At 40.1% G+C, this 18359-nt stretch overlaps 1 protein-coding gene across 1 annotated transcript in view; it reads left to right on the top strand.

The window, feature by feature from the left end:
* AFF1 (ALF transcription elongation factor 1) overlaps positions 1-18359 on the top strand; it is a 199571-nt gene that overhangs the window by 143846 nt on the left and 37366 nt on the right. The window contains exons 5-8 of the mRNA XM_077765141.1: positions 4141-4185; positions 9705-9791; positions 10737-10773; positions 14677-14728. Of these exons, the coding sequence (XP_077621267.1) occupies positions 4141-4185; positions 9705-9791; positions 10737-10773; positions 14677-14728 (221 nt within the window). The remainder of the gene's footprint in view (positions 1-4140; positions 4186-9704; positions 9792-10736; positions 10774-14676; positions 14729-18359) is intronic.

The raw sequence follows: 18359 nt of genomic DNA, 5'->3' as shown, positions 1-18359 counted from the left end.
CTACATACAGGAGAAGTCACAAGTAGATAGGCAGGAGGGAAGAGCCACATTCCTTTAGGAACCAAGAACTGAGATTCTGCCTGTGAGCGATAGCAGTGGGATTTGTGGTTTGAGTGCTAAGGTCACTGTCTACGCCATGGAAGCAGAGCTGGACAAGGAGGGACCTGCAGACTAGAATTTCTTGATTCATGCAACTAGCATAGGCTTTTGTTGTTGCTTTTTATCATCTCTTGTGCTCTGTGCAGGTCCTCCCTGAAGACCTTCAGCCTTAACTAGGTCATACTTGAGAGAGGCTAGTTGTTTACTCGTTGGCTGCAGTGTTTGGTACTGGGAGCCTGGCTTCTCTGAGCAGAGTGGTGGTACTCTGCTGGAGACCCTGTGGCGAAAGTGAATTTTAAGGAAGGGATTAGGCCATAATGGTTTGTTGAACTTCCCCTCCCTTTTTGGAAAGTCTCCTTCCAGTGGCAGACTTGGAGGTGCCAAGATGTACTTTATTAAACACAAGGGAGCCTGTCTTTACAGATCATTCTCTGCAGACAAATTTGAAATACCTATAGTTTAAGAGTCTCTAGTCAGAAGAAGAGTAGAGGTCTGAATTTCAGGTAGATGGAACATAAAATCGACCTGTGTTACACAGACTCATCTTGTAATCTCCCCTCTTTTAAATACAGTTTGAAAACTATATCTTGATACTCATAGAACTATTTAAGGGTGAAGGGGCATTAACTGTAACTTTGTCACTTATTCTTAAATGGTTCAGTGTGGAAGTATGGGTGGGAGAGAAAAATACAAAGCAGATGCAGTAGAATTCCAGCATTTGGGGGGAATTTGGGTGAAAGGTTAGTGGAAATTTCTTTTACTATTTTTATAACTTTTCTGTAAATATAAAATTATTTTTAAAGAAAAAGTTGAAAATATCTTGAGCATCTTTCCATGTAATCCCATACGTTTACATTATTATTTAAATTCTCTGTGACATACTGTATATAGATGTACTGTAAAGGTCTTTAGCTGGATTCCTGTTGTTGGGCATTTCATTATTTCCAGTTATTTGCCTTTATAAACAGTGCTTGGAGCTCTTTAAAAAAAGTTTTTTTAAGTTTATTTATTTTGAGAGAGACAGAGACAGCATGAGCTGGGGAGAGGCAGACAGAGAGGGAAACCCAAGCAGGCTCCACACTGCCAGCACAGAGCCCGATGCGGGGCTCGAACCCATGAAACTGTGAGATCATGACCTGAGCTGAAACCAAGAGTTGGACACTTTAATTGAGTGAACCACCCAGGTGCCCCAGGGAGGTCTTAAAATTTTTTTTTTAAATAGTTTACCTATTTTTGAGACAGAGCATGAGCGGGGGAGGGGTAGAGACAGAGAAAGACACAGAATCTGAAACTGGCTCCAGGCTCTGAGCTGTCCACACAGAGCCTCACACAGGGCTTGAACCCACAAACTATGAGATCATGACCAGAGCTGCATTCGGTCGCTTAACCAACTGAGCCACCCAGGCATCCTGTGGGAGGTCTTTAAATAATGATAATATCCTTATGTATTTGGAATGGAATCCCCACACCCCTTTGATATAACTCCTGCATTCTTAATGGATTTAATAGAAAAATTCACAGTAAATTAACCAATTAGTGCTTGAACCTAAGACCTTATTTATAATTTTAAATGGATTAAATGGTGGCTACTTAGAAATGTTTACCTTAGGGGCGCCTGGGTGGCTTAGTCGGTTAAGCGTCCGACTTTCGCTTGGGTCATGATCTTGCGGTTCGTGGGTTCGAGCCCCGCGTCGGGCTCTGTGCTGACTGCCAGCTCAGAGCCTGGAGGCTGTTTCAGTCTGTGACTCCCTCTCTCCCTGACCCTCCCCTGCTCACGCTCTCTCTCTCTCTCTCTCTTAGAAATAAATAAAACATTTTAAAAAAAAAAAATGTTTATCTTACCCAGATACTAATAAATGCTGAGTTATAGAAAAATTTCTTCAGTTCCACTCATCTCATATAATAAAAACTTTAGGGCCACCTTGGTGGCTCAGTTGGTTAAGTGTTTGACTCTTGATTTCCACTCAGGTCATGATCATGGGTTCGTGAATTTGGGCCTTGCAACCAGCTCTGCACTGACAATGTGGAACCTGCTTAGGATTCTCTTTCTCTCCCCCCCTCTCTGCCCCTCCCCCCCAAGATAAAAATAAACTTAAAAAAAATATAAAGACTTTAAGGAAAAAAATCTTTTAGCAACATGAAACATCTTGGCTAGGTATTGACTCCTTGAATAATTAAGTCCTTCAGTGTCCTGAAGTTATAGCTTTCTCATCTCATTCTTTTGGAAGCAGTGAACAAATCTTTTTCTCTCTCATTCCTCACTATTTCATTGATTCCCAGATATGTTAATTGGATTCCTGTTCTCATTCCAGGGACAGATGGGATGAGGGGACTTCTTGACCAGAGTCAGTAGTAATATGCTATATCTTGGTTGTATTGATTCATCTTCAGCTTATAATTGTTATTCTAATTATGCCTGTGAAAAATTGAAGCCATAGAATATTCTTACATTTTATTGTCAGGTCAAAGCAGCGCTCATTTCTATTTCTGACATTTGTCCTGAAATGTTTGGTTTTTAGTGTTTGGTCCAGCTTTTTGGCATCTCTTAATGGTTCTGAAAAACAAAAAGCAGGTACGCAAGTCTAGTGTTTGACATGCATAATGCCTAAAGGTGAATCTGATAGGACATGTAGACTGAAGGGATAATACCCTTGATTCTTTGGTTATACCTTCTGACTTCCAGACCCAGCCTCAAAAATAACAGACTGCAAACATTTCAACAAAACTGTTTCTGTGAAATATACATGTTTTAAAACCTGACCCCAGACAGGTTAAATTACATTTGAATATTGACCAATCCATTCGGTTTGATTCTGTGGCACTGCGAATGTTGTATGCTCTTTTCTTTCCTTTTCCTTCATCCTTAAACTGGAATGGTGGGTTAATGAATACTAGATCAGGAATTGGCAACCAATGCTGTATTAAATTACACTGAGATCACAGAAAAGAGAGCCAGGAAAAGAACCCTTTCATCTACTCTCCAGCTGTGAGGCAGGTATTGGACCAGACAGACTGGGAAGACCAGTAACAGGAGGAGTGTGTGTGTATAGAACTTGCCCCAGGGCACTTGGCTATGACTTGACACAGAGCAAAAGGTTGCTTTTCCAGGGAAATCATGAGGTCGTGGGATTTGTTTCATGTATGTAGTTAAGGAGAAGTGATTTTTTTTAAGTGTTTTTTTTTTTTTTAANGTGTTGTGTTTTTTTTTTTTTTTTAACTTTTCCATTTTCTTTGCACTTAAAAACAGAAAGACTGCAAAAAGACATTTCCTAGACACTGTCTGTGGTGGTGATATTAGTGGTAGCAGCTGTCATTTGTTTAGCTGGAGATAAGAGAAATATAAGTAGTAGATCTTTCATCCAAGACACTAGGAACTCTCCTCTCTCCTAGAGTCTTTCTCGGAGGGAATACCTGGTGTGTGTATGTTTGTGTGTACACACATGTCTGTGTATATGTGCATATATAAGGTGAAAATGCTGACTGGAAGTAGGGGCAGAGACATTAAAGTGAATGTCTTAACTTTAAAGTAAATCTTCGGCCAGTTAAATGTTACAAAGAAATTCTATCCTTGATTCGATGTTAGCCTTTTTAACTATGAGGTAAGTGTTGAGATGATTTCCATCTTTGTGTCCGCTTTACTTTGCTCACTGGACACATGTTGTGGTGAAGCAGCAAACTGTGACCCCAGTTTTATCTCTTTCTGCCTCTACTTTTGTTAATATCTCTTTGCCTCCATAGATTTACTAATTTGCTAATAATTTTCTTTAATATACACATTTTCCTTCGGAAACCTGGACCTGAGGGTCAGAATTAGTTTGCCATTGTCTTCCAGCACTCCCTCTCTACCCATTAAGTCAGGTTAGTCTCTGGTCTTGTTTTATCCAGAACGTGACGTTCCTAATACTTAGCTAGTAAAAGGTGGCCCTGAGGTGATTGCACTTACCAGAATGTTGCTGTATGAATACCAGCATCTACTAATACCCTTACTCGAGTTCTTTTTGTGTCTGTGCTAATAGTTTCCTTCTTGGTTTTCACTTTCAGCAGACCTACTCCAATGAAGTTCATTGTGTTGAAGAGATCCTAAAGGTAAGTTCATTTACTGTTTCCCATTTGAAGAAATGTTGAAGGAGACAGACCTATCTCCATTTACTTTGACTATAATGAATAGTTGCCATTCCAAACCGCTTTGAACAGTTTACCTCCTCATACCTTTGCAAAATGAACCAGTAACATTCACTGTAACAGAGTAGTAAGAGTGACTCTTAGAGCATTATTGAGCTTTCCGACAGATTCTATTAATTAAAACGCAAGCTGCAAGGCATTTGACTGGAGTTTAAAACCTTGTCTCAGGTTTTCCTGGTTGCTCATAAAGACCTACGAGAGTTGCTCACTTCACAAAAAGGAAAGCCCTCTGTATTGAGGGGCTAAATGGTGCTTGATTTAAACCTCTGGATATTTTGTAGTGGACACCTGCTACATATGACCTCATCTTCAGTGAGACCATGAGTTTTTAAAAGAATGAAGAAAAACAGTAGAAAGTAAATGGGTATCTATAAACTTACCTTGAAGGGTTGTTTTTCACTCTTGTTTCTTGAGATGGTGCCATGAACATTTGTGCTGTTTCTACAGATACATCATTGAACCCATTCTGTTGGTTCAGGGTTTGGGGGGGAGGGGTGTTTGGTTGGATTTTTTGTTTGTTTGTTTTTGGTTTTTGCACAACGACAACAGATTCTACCTAGAATTCAGTTCCAGGAAAAAATATAAAGAAATTCTCCTCATGAACCAGCATGCTTTCATTTTATCAGAGAAGAATTAGAAACTCTTTAGTTTCTTATTTTGGCTTTAATTTCCAGGAAATCTAGAGCTAAATTGAATGCTCAGCACTATAAATGTAATAACTGAGGGCTTTGTTTATTTCTCATTGCTCTTCTTTGGCTTTTAACTTTCTTCCATGTCAGTTTTAGTGCTATTCTTGCTTTATCTTTTACTATAAGTTTTCTGGGGTTTTTTTGTTTTTGTTTTTTTTTTGTTTTGTTTTTGAAGTAGAGATCTATAGGACACATGCACCTATTCATTTGGATCTTCACCGCTCACTTTTCCTCAAAATATATGCTTACCCAACTTTAAAAAAAATTTTTCATTGTAAAGTATTAAGTGAGGTGAATTACTAAAATAAATTTTTTTTTAATGTTTATTTTTGAGGGAGACAGAAACAACCCACGAATGGGGTAGGGGCAGAGAGGGAGGCACAGAATCTGAAGCAGGCTCCAGGTTCCAAGCTGTCAGCACTGAGCCCTACACAGGCTCGAACCTACGAACATGAGACCATGACCTGAGCCCAAGTCAGGCACTTAATGGGCTGAGCCACCCAGAAGCCCCTCACTTGCAAAATTTTTGACAAAGGCAGTGTCTCACCAGAGGCTCAGATGTTTGGAAAGCAGTTCCATCATTTTTGTTTTATTTTTATCTTTATCTTTTTATATTTTTATTTTGTATTTTATTTTTATATCATTTTTGTTTTTGTCCCTTACTTTTGTAGTTAGGATCTTCTAAGAAAGAAGTATCTTTAAGAAAACACTTTGTACTGCAAAAATGGAACAGTTTTTTATGAACAAGCAAGTAAGATTAATAATAAACACGTTATGTTGATTAAGCTTTTGTTTTATCCTCTTCTTCTGGTATTTCTGAAATCCTTGGGTGTGATGAGTAATAAAACAACAAGTGACTTGGTTATAAAATATGACCTTAGCTTTTCTCTGAAAGTGTGTGTGATTTGTTTTATAGTTTGATTTTCTTTTTTTCAAGATATTTCAAAAATAAATGCAACAATATGGATTCATTGTCTTCTGTTATGTCAAATGTTACTCTTAGATTTTGATGTGTGTTAATAGACTACTTGTGGAATCCCTTACTTAGGATGTATCAGAGTATCAGACAAGCAGTTTTAATTTAATAAAGCTATTCGTTGTCACTCCCCTTTCTGCCAGTATCACTTTCATGGGTTCTTGCTTACCTTGAAAGGCATGAAAGTGAACTGTTTATGTAAGCTACCAGGTGAGTATTTTTATTTGGAAATCATAGGGAGAGCAAATAGAAGGATGTCCTGGATTGAGGAGGAGCACAGGCCTTTGTATAGTGGAGACTTGGAGTCTGTCCCCCTCCCCTCCCCCTCTGTTTGGGGCTGCAGCTACGTTATGTGTACTCCCTGGGGCTCAGTTTCCTCGTTGGTAAAATGAAGGCCCTGAGCTAATAGATGGTACCTAGGTTCTGATCTAGCTCTCACTCTCTGGTGCCAATCCAGGTACTTTCCTCTGCCTTGTGGTCCATGTTCTTCTCTTTTACCAGCAATTTATGAAGATTGCCAGGAATCCTAACACAAATCTTTCTGATGGGTGATAGAAGCAGTAAATAGTTTGTTCACAGAAAAAACAATCATAGAAGATATTTCTTGGTTTTCTGATAGAAATATGAAGAGTGGAAGTGTTTTAATGAAGGCCTACAATTCCTGCAGGCTGACGGAGTAAAACGATAACAGATAGTATTGAAGACTAGGAATTGGTCATGCACGAGTTCCAGACAGCGGGCTCTGGCCTCACGTCCTTGGTGGGTGTATGGAAACAACTGAGGTTTTCTACTTACAGTGGCATGGCCTGGACGGCCTCCTGTGGAAGTCAGCACAGTACTCATATACATTACCCCAGTGCCCCATTCCAGTGATTCTAGTACAGTGAGTGGTGCCACTGTTAGTTGTTCACTCATTTATGCAACAAGTAGCCACTAAGCCTCAAATACTTCTCTAGGCACTGGGGATTCCATGTGAACAAGACCGAGTTCTCGCTCTAATGGGGATTATAGGAGGAAGATAATTATAGAATAAAAGTGTCAGGTATTGATAAGTATGATGACTCCCACAGCAGGCAAATGAAGAGGACTAGACAGAGGAAGGAATGCAAAAAGCCTTGAGGTGGGAACAGGTTGGTATATTAGAGGAGCATCAAGAACTAGACAGTGTGCCTAGAGCAGAGCAAGCAAAGTGGAGAGTGAGGAGCAACAGCAGCCGGGGCACCTAGAAGCTAAGACCCAGGCAGGTGCCTCATGATTTACCCCCATTCACGTGGTAAGTCATTGTTAAGGTAGGGAGCGAATTCATGGCCTTGCGTGCAGTTCTGGGCAGCCTCGTGCCTTATGGCCCCAATTATCCTAAGGCCTAATTCCCTCCAGTAAGCCAGTCATTTAGGGAAGTATATAAATTCTTTCAGACTGTTGGCAAACAACTTAGGTCCTGAAAGAGTTTATGCACTTTCCAACTGCCTAATTTAATAGCTGGGGCAGCCCTAGGCACTGTGAGTACAATGGATATTTTCTGGCAATAATTGTTAACTGAAAGTCATAGATACCATTGGGATTCTAAAGAAATTCTTGGAAAACAGAAGGGGGGGATACTTTCAAACACCTCAGTTAATTATGTTTTTATACTGAAGCATTATAACAATCCCGTTCCTTAAAGGATAGTCAAATAAATGAAACCGCAGGGAGCTCTCTTTGGTGCAATATTTGAAATTCTCTAAAAACTAGACTTAATTAAAAGTTGTGATGCTTTTAATTTATTAAGTACTTTTTATGACCATGTATTCAATCACTTTACATAAATTACTGTCATTCTTCTCAGAAAAATAAGTGGTCTTAGTTTGCCCCTCACTGAGAACAGAGGTACAGAGAGCTCGGGGGCCCCTAGGCTGCCAGGGCTGGTGAGGATCAGTTAGGATTCCAGCCTGGGACTCTGGCTCTAGAGTGCTTGCTCTTTCCATTCTATTCTAGGACAGAATTCTTCCTTTGTGCTGAACAAAGCAAATGGTTAGTAGGCAAGGGCATGTCTTCACCTTTAACAAAAATTACTCAAGAAAGCCAGCATCAGTTACGTTTCTTGTCACTGTGCCAAGTCATTTATGTCTGTCCCGGGGTGATAGCAACCGAGAGAATGGCTGTGGGGAAAGGCAAGGGGGAAAGTGCAGAGGCTGGGAATGGAAATACTTGATAGAGATCCGTCTCCAGTTGTTCAAGGTTCAGATGGTATTTCTGTGGTAATGGAGAGGTTGGTGCCCACTCCGAAAAGAAAGAAATGCTAGCATACATGGTGTGTTATACAGGTCAAGTAGTTCCACAGTAAATCTGGGGTCACCAGGGGCGCCTGGGTGGCTTAGTCGGTTAAGCGTCCGACTTTCGCTTAGGTCATGATCTCGCGGTTGGCGGGCTCGAGCCCCACGTCGGGCTCTGTGCTGACTGCCAGCTCAGAGCCTGGAGCCTGTTTCAGAGTCTGTGACTCCCTCTCTCTCTGACCCTCCCCTGCTGTCTCTCTCTCTCTCTCCTAGAAATAAATAAAACATTAAAAATTTAAAAAAAAATCTGGGGTCATCAGCTTGCTAATACGGAGTTGCCTGTCCATCTTTAAGCCATATTACTAGGCAAGTCTAACACGTGTGGAAATGTACTTCTTTCTCCTAGACTGGATAAGTGAAGGGGCCCACATCCTGTGCTCTCAGCCATCAGCCTCCTGGGGCACCTGATCTGGTCATGTCAGACTTCAGTTTTCTCATCTGTAAAGTGAAGGGGTTGATATCAGTGATCTCCGATGCCATTTTAAGAAATTGTGTGTGTGTGTACCTGCATGTATTTGTGATTGGACACATTTAATCTGACATTCTGTTTTTTGCTAGTTTTTTTAGCAAAGCAGAATATAATTCATGAATGCGCTCAGAAAAAGTTCATGTCAAGATATATATGTTATTAATTTGTAAGATCTAAAAATCGTGCCTCCTTGAAAATAGTGAATAGCAGTGAAATTTCTGTTACTGGAAAGAGAACATAATTTTTAAAGCCCCTTTCCTCCAAAAAAGTTCATATGTACTAATAGTGTGTATCAGGGAAGGGTCAAATCCATTAAAACTCTCCCAAGTGGAACAAGTGACCTGAATTACTTGTTTGCTTAAGTCAAACAGGAAAGTTCTTCTTCCTTTGAACTTAAATAATTCCAGGAAATGCAATAAAGAAGCTGAGGGAGAAAGAAAGCATTGAGTAGAGACTCTGTGTTCATACTTACATAAGCTCCGTTAATACCTATTACTGTTTATATGCTTTATAATAATCAGTGTTAGACCATTCATCTTCTGCATTCTTGTTTTTCTTCTTTGAACTGATTACTGTTTTGTGAGTTGGAGATCTTCAGCATTTGAACATAGCCCATTAAGTAGGGGTTTTTTAAAAGTAAAATAACTTTTAAGATTTCACTTTTTATTTACCATCAATCTACTTTTAAAAGCTGGGGTGCCTGGGTGGCTCAGTCAGTTAAGCGTCCAATTTTGGCTTAGGTCATGATCTCACGGTCTGTAAGTTTGAGCCCCACGTCAGTTTCTGTGCTGACAGCTTGGAGCCTCGAGCCTACATTAGATTCTGTGTCTCCCTCTCTGTCTGCCCCTCCCTTGCTCATTCATTGTCTCAAAAATGAATCAATGTTAAAAAAAATTTTTTTAATAAAGTTAACTTATGTAGCGATAAATGTTCTATTTATAATTTACTTTTTCCTCCCTTTCCAAATCTCTTTGCAGGAAATGACACATTCATGGCCGCCTCCTTTGACAGCAATACATACGCCCAGTACAGCTGAGCCCTCCAAATTTCCTTTTCCGACAAAGGTAATTCCTTACAAGTACAGTAGACACTGTATCCATACCAGTGAAAAGTCTGAAGCATGCTGTGAACCAGACTAATCTAGCACTAGCTGTTGAAATCTTTGCAGATAAGGTTAAAATTGCAGTTACTTTAGCTTCTAAAGTGGTTCATAATGTTTTTAAACACTTCACTCTCCAAATCATGTCAGTAAGAACATCTTACATTTGTACCTTGTTTTATAGCTTATGAAAGCATTTAGGACTTTTCAATAATATCTCTCATTTGAGACTCTCAGAGATGGGAAAACAGAAGTACAGGGAAAGTAAGTGAGGTGAGTGTCTAATTCCTAGTTCAGAATTTAGATCTATGTATAAAATACATAAATCTTCCACTTCTTATATCTACTAATTTTCTTAAAGTTTGATGTGATCATCTACCTTAGTGCTGGTTTTAATAACAAGTGAATCAGTTGCTGACTTGCATGTTTCATTGAAGCATTTGTGAACAATGTATTTTGAACACTGCTGTTTTCCTTTGCTTATTTGTACTTTTGGATCACTTTCAGAGTATAAGAATAGCACCTTGAGATCTGTGCTTTGTCCAGCTTGGTATGCGTGCACATTGTTAATATATTACAGCTATTCCTCTCCATAGTATTGTTTTCAAGAGAGGTTATGTCTGCCCAAGCCAGAATTTGCCATGTTAGATACTTTACATATTTTTTCATGATAGTTTTTTTTAAATGCTCATTATTACTGGTTTTAAGGTAAAACTTTATACTTTGTTAAAAAATAAATAAGTAAAATCTTTGCTGTAAGGAAAAATAAACTGTGAAACAACAGAAGAAATAAAACCTATTTCATGTAAAAATTAGATTTATCAGTGTTCATCAGACTTAGCAGTGATGCAACCCAAGATTTATAAACCTTAATGTTTTAAGAACTAGAGGTTTTTATTTTTCTTTCTAGGATTCTCAGCACATCAGTTCTGTACCCCAAAACCAAAGTAAGTAAATTGCATGGAACTGATTATTGCATTGAAGAACAAAGCATAGTTTTTACCATTTTAATATAAAAAATTAATGAAAAATGGCCTAGCACAGATGCGGGCTTCCTCTGTTGAAAGAATAGAAAAGAAAGGCAAACATAAAACTGTTCTTTAGATGGAATTTCAGATTGTTGCAAAGAGTTAATGAAGAAGTTGTAGTAAGATACTTAACAAATATGTTATAATTATAACATGTTATATTTGTTATAATTATAACATATAATTACCTGATGTATGCTACACATTTTTTTAAAAATATTTTTTTTTATTTATTTCTGAGAGAGAGAGAGACAGCATGAGCAGGGGAGGGCCAGAGAGAGAGGGAGTCACAAACTCCGAAATAGGCTCCAGGCTCTGAGCTGGCAGTCAGCACAGAGCCCGACGTGGGGCTCGAACCCACGAACCGCGAGATCATGACCTAAGCGAAAGTCGGACGCTTAACCGACTAAGCCACCCAGGCACCCCGTATGCTACACATTTTGAATGGGATTCTCAATGCATTATAATCCAGGAATTATATATAAGAATAGATTGGGATATTTTGTGTGGTTCTTGTGGGTTTTTTTTTTTCTAACAAAAGTAAGAAATTTGTATAAGGAATAGAGCACACAGCTGCTTTAGTTTTTCCTATTTGCCCTGTAATTCTTGTTTGTCCCTCTTTATGGATTGTAAATAGTTGAGAATTTAGGGAGGAACAGAAGTAAGCTAACTGGATCTAGCCTTCCTCTTCATCAGTAACCCCTTGCTTTAATAATTTTTTTAAACTATATACAAGGCATTTCAAACCTTCTAAAAATAACTCAAGTATTTACAGTCATTTAGTTTAGTAATATACAGTGAGCATCCAAGTTATGAAGTACTAATCTTCAAAAATTAAGGCTACCAAAGTAGGATATGTATGTATGTCAGGAGAAGATTGTTCATAGATATTCCATGGAGGTGACTCTTCCTCAAATATCTCCACCTCATCCCTTGCCCTTACTTATATTTTTTCCCTTTATCATTCTATTGTTTAAATTGCAAGAATGTGAGGAGTGTAGAAAAGGTGCGGAAAACAAGAAGCAGAAATACCCTTTTCCTCTGGAATTGGGGTGGACCCACCATAGCCTGAGAGTCCCATCTGTTCTGCAACTGTATTTTGTAAAGGTTTTATTAGGACACAGCCATGCCCATTCATTTATTATTATGCCACAAGGTACAGCATGCGAAGTCCACAATATTTACTGTCTAATCTTTATAGAAAAAGTTTGCCATCCCCTGCTCTAGGTATTGAATAAGATCTTCAGTGAATTCATGAATTTCCCCTACATGCAGAGAAATAAACCTGATCATCTTCCCACAGTATTGTATAAGTAGCAAGAAAAAATTAACAGAAATTGGTGGCTTCTTGGGGGAGATGGGGAAATCTGTTTGATGGTTTCTTAGGGAGATTGGGAAATCTTTTTTTCTCAACGCGTTGGCTGCCTGTCCAGAGACAGATAAGCAGTGGAAGAGGCACAAGTCTCGGCTGCACTGCCAGCTCAGCTGTGGACAGGGGTAGCCTGTGCCCCTTTCGCCTCTTGCTCTCCCAGCTTCCCTTGGCCAGGGCTGCCAGTCAGGCAGATCGTATGCCTTCCACCGGATTACTCACAGCTTTGATGATTGCTCACTCCCGGTTTAGAAAGACCCTTTAATTCTTTAAATTGTTTGATTTCCCCCTTGTAGCAAAAATAGAGTTGGAGGATGAGTTGGTAAGCGCTTTCTTGGCTGCGGATGGCTGGCCCTCTCGGCCAGGGGAGTAGTATGGGCTGATTCCTCCTTGTTCTGATACGTTTCAGACCCTGGCAGGCCTCCAGGAGGTCTTGGCTCACTAGATGCTTACCCTGGGGTTTTTCCTGCTGCTGCCACTCTTGTCTGTTGGTGTTCCAGGGAGCCTTGTTTACCTTAGTGAGTGTGGCCTGTGCAGGGCCTGTCTGGACCCTAGAGAGGTCTAGTTGTATGTTGGATGAAGAGAGGGTGGATTATGTGACAATTTAGTGATCAGAAAAGTAGAGTTTGACATGTATTTCTCAAAGTATGGCCAGCGAAAGAACTCAGATTTCTCGAGAGGTTATCTTAAGGTTTTGGAGTCTGTAGAGAATGAGTGTAAGGGTTTTACTTGCATGCCCCAGTATTTATGTTCACGTGTTTGCAAAAACATGGCTGCCTGAGGGTAACCAAGCCTCGTGGTGCTTAAGACCCAGTTAAGACCACTGTATGAGAGTCCCTGTGTGGGCCTTGAAGTGTGACCTTAGCCCCTCCAATTTGTAGTCCTGCCTTCAGCTTTTCTGGCCTGAAGGGGAAGCAGTTCAAAGATATCATGCAAGAACTGCTGCCACCATGAGGACAGAGCGATTAATTGCAAGGTCTCCACATGACATTTTTGGGAAATCTCCTTCAACTGTGTCTTAAAAAGCAGCCATATTTCCATTCCACTTCTAGTTCTATTTCAGCTCTCTATTACCTCACTCCTAGAGCAGGCTCCCAGCTGGTTCGTTGCCTCCACATTTAATATTTCCCCATTCCCTTCTAGATTCTACCCGGTGGCACCACTAGATTAATCTTTATGATCTGAGCAATCAGTCATGTCCCCATTTAGACGTTCGGTGGTGTCTCGCTGCCGGACAGTGTTATAACTCGCCATCGCGGCATTCAGTGCCCTCTAAATGTGACCTTTACCCATCTTTCCATGGTGCCTCCAGCCCTTACCGTTTCCAAATCTGTGCCATTTTTTTTTTTTAATGTTTTTTATTTATTTCTAGGAGAGAGAGAGAGAGACAGTGTGAGCAGGGGATGGTCGGGGAGAGAGGGAGTCACAGACTGAAACAGGCTCCAGGCTCTGAGCTGGCAGTCAGCACAGAGCCCGACGCGGGGCTCAAACACACGAAACGCGAGATCATGAACTGAACGCAAGTCGGACGCTTAACCGACTAAGCCACCCGGGCGCCCCAAATCTGTGCCATTTTAAATCTTCCCTCTTTTGTGCCTTCGCTCACACTGTCTCTTCTGCCCGAAGGCCTTTCTCCTTCTCCTCTCTCTCTTTTCAGATCAGTAACTCTTCCAAAATCTCACCCATCCTTTGTGACACAATTCATTTTGCTCCTTGTCTAACTTGCCTTCTTTAGTCATAGTCAACAGAGAGACCATTCCCTAGATTCCTGGGACAGTTAATTTATATGATTGATTTGTGTACTCATCTCACACTACCTAGGGTCATAGATATTTGTGTGCCTGTCACATGTCCCTCAGTCAGTTGTAAGCTCATTGAGGACAGGGTCAAATGCCCTGAATATCTTGTATCTGTGAGGCACTCTACAGATAGCTATTGAATAAATGAATAACGGGGGTACAGGTGAGAGGGGGAGCACACCTGGCCAAAGACAGAGGCTGAGAAAAGGGAGTGTTAGCAAATCACTGAAAGATAGGTGAGGTCAGACCCGGTGGGAGCGAGCGCTGCCCTGTCACAGAGCCAACACGTGCGCTGCCCCCCACGACCCGATTCAAGGGAAGTCAGGTCTCCAGCACATAGGAAATACCAGGCATGTGGCAGGGTATGCTGCAAGCAATGCTTTTCTGTGTTTTTTGCTCTGTTCAGGATTTTGATTCTGAGCAAGTCTTCTCTAGAGGTACGGTAGGTATTATATAATGGTGAGATTGTACCAAGTGCAATGTGTATAGCAAGCACTGTGGTTGACTGAGTTTAAGTATACTGAGTGATTAGGTGGAAAAGATGAGGACGGGGTGGAGGGACAGCAAAAAAAAAAAAGGCGGGAGGGGAGGATTTATAACCAACTCATGAATATATCTCACTGTGTTGCTCTGATTATTTTCCTTTCCCCACAGAACAATATGATACATCTTCAAAAAACCACACTAATTCTCAGCAGGGAACATCGTAAGTAAAATGCTTTTGTTTATTAAGAGTTTACTATAAGGTGACATTGTAATTTCTCATGTAAATCAGTTGCTTAGATTTTCCCCCCTACTGCTTTCAAGTAGTGACTTTCATAAACTACTACTACATTGTAAAAAAAGAAGTAATACTGTACATGTATGCTTGGATTAAGTTCGCCTGTTGAAGGTGCAGGTACCATAGCAGAGTTGGGTAGGGGTTTTCTCCAAAGAAAGGCATTTGAACCATGATTTACATATTAACTGCGGAAAATAGAAGGTTTTACCTTTGTAAAATTAAGTCTCAAATAGCTTTGGCTTTAGGAAACAAATCTGGGGGGATGTGTACAATTTAAGAATTTTTGCCACTTTTTTGGCCCAGTTTTAATAACTAAGAACAAGTCCTGTTGCCCAGCTGTTCTTTATTAAGGCCAAGTTAAGTCCAGATACATTTGGGGTTTTTGGAACAGTTTGAAGTACGTAATAAAGATTTTTAAATCAGCATTTTGACCTAATTTGTCATTTCTTAATGGTATTAAAGTATTATTTCTTCCTTTTCATACAACTAGGAAGGCTTTTTAGGAAGTGGGTGATACTCCTTTAGTATTTAATACATTACTGACCAGGAGCTGCCAGTCTCCCAGGATTTTGGGTTCGAGCTTCAGCTTTGCTCTGGGCACAGTATTTGTTCCATGTATTTTCGAAGGAGGCATTGCTTTGGATTGAATTTATTAAAAACTGTATAGTTGAGGCGAAGAGGTTATTTTATCTTTTCACCATGACTGTGAATGCAAGACTGGGTTCAATCCCTGTTCCTAAGCACCAGCTCCTCGATGGAATGTGTTTTTGTTTCTCCATAGTAAAATAAAAAGAAGAAGGGGGGGTGGGGAGGGAGGGTGTGTGTGTGTGTGTATATATATATATATATATATATATTTTTTTTTTTTTTTAAAGATTAACTTATAGTTTGAAGGGTGGACTTTTCTGTGTGTGTAATAACAATTATTTGTAGTACTGGCAGATGGTGAGCATTTGCTCGTTTTTATTGTCCTTTTACTAGGGAAACAAAATGTTTAACCCTATGTGCCTTTTCTTTACTTTTTTCCCCCTCTTCTGCTGCTGCTGCTGCTTTTTTAATTTCACTGGCTCCTGAATTCTAAAAGTGTGGAATCACTGACTTAGATTACATTGAAAGGAGGAGGTTTGTTAATTTGCCTGGTAGAAAATAGAAACTATAGTTCCAGGGACCACAATTGCAATAATTCTGTGGAAGCTCTAACTTCCCTAAGGTTTTACACCTTCTTCGCTTTGTAATGGTTGGTAGTAAAGCCCTTTATACCATAAAAGGCCCTTGTCAGTGTCTCTGGGGACAGTGAAGAAGGGGAAATTGAAGAACCTGAATCCCCCTTGGCTGTAAGAGTAGCAGGGAGGAGTTCCCCGTGGGCAGTGCTTGAAGGCAGTAGCACCAAGAGAAGGAAGGGCTGTGTGTCCCTGGGCCTGAGGGTAGAGGAAAAAAGGCAACTCCGTCTGAACTAGGCCTGAGGGGCAGCCTCAGACTGAGCAGGCCAAAGTGACACCTTCCCACACCAGTTTCCATGAGCTTTCAGGCTTGGGTGGTTGGGTGGACCTTTTTCTCTGACAGTTTTGCTCCTCAGAGAAATGGGCAATTCTTCTGCTGAGTTAAACCTCTGAAACCAGAGGTGCCTGAAAGTGTATGGCAGGTAAATGTCTGTCTTGTGACACATGTAGTGCCTTCTTCAAAAAACTAATCCTTTGCCAGAAATAAAACCACATATAGAAAATATTTGTTATGATCCTGATAGATTGGAGGAGAGGAGGAAAGCAGGGCCATGTGGAAAGGTGAAGAGGAAAAGGAAGCATAAAATAGGAGAGAAAGTTATCCCCGGGCGCAGTAGAATAATGAAGGTGGTACACAGCTATGGTGGGGGTGGAGGTGGGGCTGGTGGTTATTGATAAGTGCCAAATGTTCCTCCGGGGGAAAGGCATCACTTCAGTGTCCCAATTAATTTGTAAAGTGCAGTCATTGTTTCAGATTTAGTATGTCACATCTGTTAGTGCTCGCGGGTTAATTTGATCTAGCATCAGCACTTAGGTTCTTTGACATGTAGCTAAACAATTTGAGTGGCACACACAGTACCAGAGGGATGATCTAATGCACGTTGAATGCCAGGGAAATAAAATGTTAATTTTGGGGTCATTTGTACTTTGGTTTAAAAAAATCGATCCAGGTCTTAGTGCTTTTTCTTTCAGTTGTTAATATTTTGGAATCCTTAGAAAAGTGGAGTAGTGCGAATGAAAGAAAAACAGAGTGACCCAGTACTGGAGAATAAGCTTGTGAAGAGTCTGTATTAACTCTTAACATCTGTCCAGACTTGGGGTGGGGAGCAGTGCAGGGCTGGAGGGAGGGGGCATTAGCTAGATGGTGGAAGGATGTAGGTGTGAAAGAAATAAGTGCTGAATCCTTTACTTTTTAGTCTCTGAAGTAGAAGCTCTCAAATGATGAATTCCTTCTGCTGGGGAGTGAATAGCTATGATGTTAGTGCTATTTGTCCTTCAATTTAGGGAAAGTGATACTGGTTTAAGGCCTTCTGACTTTGGAATCCTTTGCTAAGGCTTAGCTCTGTTGAGTTCTCAAGGCAAAGTATTTTGAGTTCTCAAGGCAAAACTTTGGGATTGTGAGTAACTTGGTCTAAGATGTTCTGCCATGCAAGCAAACATTTCTAATAAGTTTTAACTTGATAAACAAGTGATGTCTTGCAATAGTAATAGTACACGATGCCAGCTGTGACGATCACAACTGAGCCAATAGTTCTTGAAATTTGCTTTGACATTTGAGTGCTTTGGATTACAAGCATGTTTCTGGAATGAATTATGCTTGCAAACCAAGGTTTTACTCTATTTTCTTCCTGTACATTTATGTCTTTTATAATTGTGGACAGTTCCTTTGCTGTGCAGCCAGATGTAGTTTACTGGTGTCCTTGTTTTTGTCAGCCTCTCAAAAGAGATCATGTGTTAATATTGTAGAAACTATAAAGCACTCAAATAGGTATTATTGTGCCAACTTCTTTTTCCTTTCCTACCCCTACCTTCAAATCACAAGTTTTTACTAGAAAGTACCCTCCTTTATTTTTATTGGTTCCACTCCCAAAATGTCAGTGTTTATTGGAACTAAGAGGCAGAAATTAACCATTTTAGCAATTTGAAATTTTTACTACTCACATGGGAAGTTTCTTCTGACGTGAGGAAAATACATGGTTGTAAAGGCTGGGATTGGATGGTTCTGGAAGTTTGACAAAAAGGAATGGTGCATAATTAATAAAAGCTGGGAAGAGTCTGATACCTTTTTAAAGGAGTCTAAGTTGTCATCTCTTGCTCAAAACATTATTGGTTTTTAAATATCTTGGTATAGAACTAGAGAAAACCCATTCTGTCAGCTTACTGTAATATAAAATCATCACATCAGGACATTTGACAGTTGAAATGTCCCAGAATGAGGTCTAAAGAAGTGGTGTCTCTCTACCAGTTTGTTTAAATCGTATTTAGCCTAAGGAAATGATTATTATGATTATTTTTTTACTATTTGCTGATACGTATTTCAGAAGTAGTAGTAGAAA

This window comes from Crocuta crocuta, unplaced genomic scaffold (assembly GCF_008692635.1).
Source record: "Crocuta crocuta isolate KB4526 unplaced genomic scaffold, BGI_CrCroc_1.0 scaffold134, whole genome shotgun sequence".
NCBI lineage: Eukaryota > Metazoa > Chordata > Mammalia > Carnivora > Hyaenidae > Crocuta > Crocuta crocuta.
The sequence above is the reverse complement of the archived record's forward strand: the minus strand, read 5'-3'. Positions and strand labels throughout refer to the sequence as shown.